At 34.3% G+C, this 2,087-nt stretch overlaps 1 protein-coding gene across 1 annotated transcript in view; it reads right to left on the minus strand.

Annotated features, from left to right (window-relative positions):
- Window positions 1–100: 100 nt before the first annotated feature.
- Window positions 101–2,087, minus strand: part of LOC106684194 (phospholipid-transporting ATPase ABCA3) — a 78,120-nt gene continuing 76,133 nt past the window's right edge. The window contains exon 21 of the mRNA XM_067052636.1: window positions 101–163. Coding sequence (XP_066908737.1) covers window positions 101–163 — 63 coding nt within the window. The remainder of the gene's footprint in view (window positions 164–2,087) is intronic.

A 2,087-nucleotide genomic window follows, 5' to 3' on the forward strand; every position in this document is an offset into this window, starting at 1 on the left:
ATGATATTCCATAAATTCCTTCGAATAAATGGGTCTACACCAGTGGTTGGTTCATCCAGGAGCACTATGGATGGGTCACCAATGAAAGCTATTGCAGTATTTAACTTTCTTTTATTTCCTCCACTGTAATTTTTGCATGGTACATCGGCATACTCATCCAAACCTGAAAAAAAATGTACATAATGTAATGAAATTTCTTTTTAAAGCAAATGGAATTGTCGGGGTTTTCTGGTCTTAGGCGGTTCTCCAGCCTGATATATACTTTACAGAAGGCCCACGACAAGGCGTATTCATTATTAGGTAAGAAAGGAAGGCCGTGCCAGGGGATGAGTCTTGGACACTGACTCAGGTAGAGGAGGTCTAGGTGAGAGAGTCTGAGGTAGAGTAACAGTTCTAGTTGCCGAGATGAAGCGGACGGACTAGAGCTGTCAAGATAGGAGCCAGCTTACTCGTTGCCGAGATGAAACGGACGGACTAGTAAGCTGATAAGGCTAGGTTCAGCTCTAGTTGCCGAGATACGGACTAGAGCCGAGGAGAGACGGGAAATTACACTGGGTTCCGAGATGAAGCGGACGGACTACGATTGCTGGAGAGAGAGAGAGCCATCGTCTAAGGTGAGCATACTAAAAATCAACTCTTGTGAGAATAGATTGGCAATGAACTTCTCTATCTCAAGTAGAGTGTACGCTACCAGTTCTATAACTAGACCTGGAAACAAAGGCCTGATTTAACGGTTAAATCCCGGTGGCAATTGACGGCCTCATGTGATCGGTTATCACTGAGGATTCACTCTACTTGAGATAGTTCCGTAGACTCTTTTTGCTCAATCCCTTTTTATTTTATAATTAACATTCTTACACATTACATATTAACATAAATACATTTTTATAAGATATCGTATTTTTATAATGATAACATTATATACAATTGCTTAGCTTCTTAGACACTTGTAGTGCTGGCCCCTGGCGGGTTGCAGCGGCACTTCGTGCTCGCTGATTGCTACAGAATGATATAAGAAGATAGTAAGGGTTATTATATCCTATATTGTATTAACTACCCTAACTATATTTTCTTCAGTATATATATATATATACTCCTATTATTAGTAACGATATGTATCATTTTAATTTTACTTAGTTATTCCTAAATTAGAAAATTATTATAGTTATTATTATTATCATATCTGTATCTTTCTCTTATTATTTTTCATTTTTCGTCATATCTTTATGATTACCTCCTGTATACCAGACATATTTGAAATAGAAATATAGCCTTTAAACGGCTCCACTCCTCCACTCTTCCGCTTTATTGTCGCCTTCTATTCAACCTTTCGCTTTGAACAGGTAGGTGGTCCTGATTTGTTCTTTGCTCATTTATTATCATTTAATATTATTATTATTTATATTTATTCTTTCTAGACGTTTATCTAATCAATACTTTTTTTTCTTTTCCCGTATTGTTTTTGTTTTAAGTACGTCTCATGTACTTTTTAACTGTATATTTTACGTATTTTAAAAATTTTTACTCTTGCCATTGTTACTTATTTTTTATTCTTATCATTGTTTATTCAAGTTTATTTTATACTGATACTATTTTATGTCTTCCTTCCTTTTCTTTATATGTAATTTCTTATCACTTTATTTTTACATAATATTTATCCTAGCTTAAATTACCTTATTGTTGTAATATTCTCAGTTTTTTTGTATCTTTTTAGCCCTGATGAAGCCGTGCAAAGTGGGGCGAAACGTCGGACATTAAAATAGTTATAAACAATTTGTTCTTTTGTTGACTGCGATCCTGACCATCTTCTTATATTTAAATATATATGAAATGATGTTTTGACTTTTTGTACTATTTAAAGTTGTGTTGGATTTCCATAGAACAAATGCTTTGAATAAATATTTATATTATTTCCCTCCTACGTTTCAGTCCTTCGGGTAATTCTCAGGGATAACTTAACTAAATATCACAGTTACAATGTTGTCAAAACATTGCAGGATATTATGCCTTTGCATGATTATATTTTAGTTTATCGACTAACTTATTGTCAAACTAATGCACGTTTTCTAATAGTTTCTGGGTTGATA

This window comes from Halyomorpha halys, unplaced genomic scaffold, assembly GCF_000696795.3.
Source record: "Halyomorpha halys isolate HHAL.00 unplaced genomic scaffold, Hhal_1.1 Scaffold554.1, whole genome shotgun sequence".
Lineage (NCBI taxonomy): Eukaryota > Metazoa > Arthropoda > Insecta > Hemiptera > Pentatomidae > Halyomorpha > Halyomorpha halys.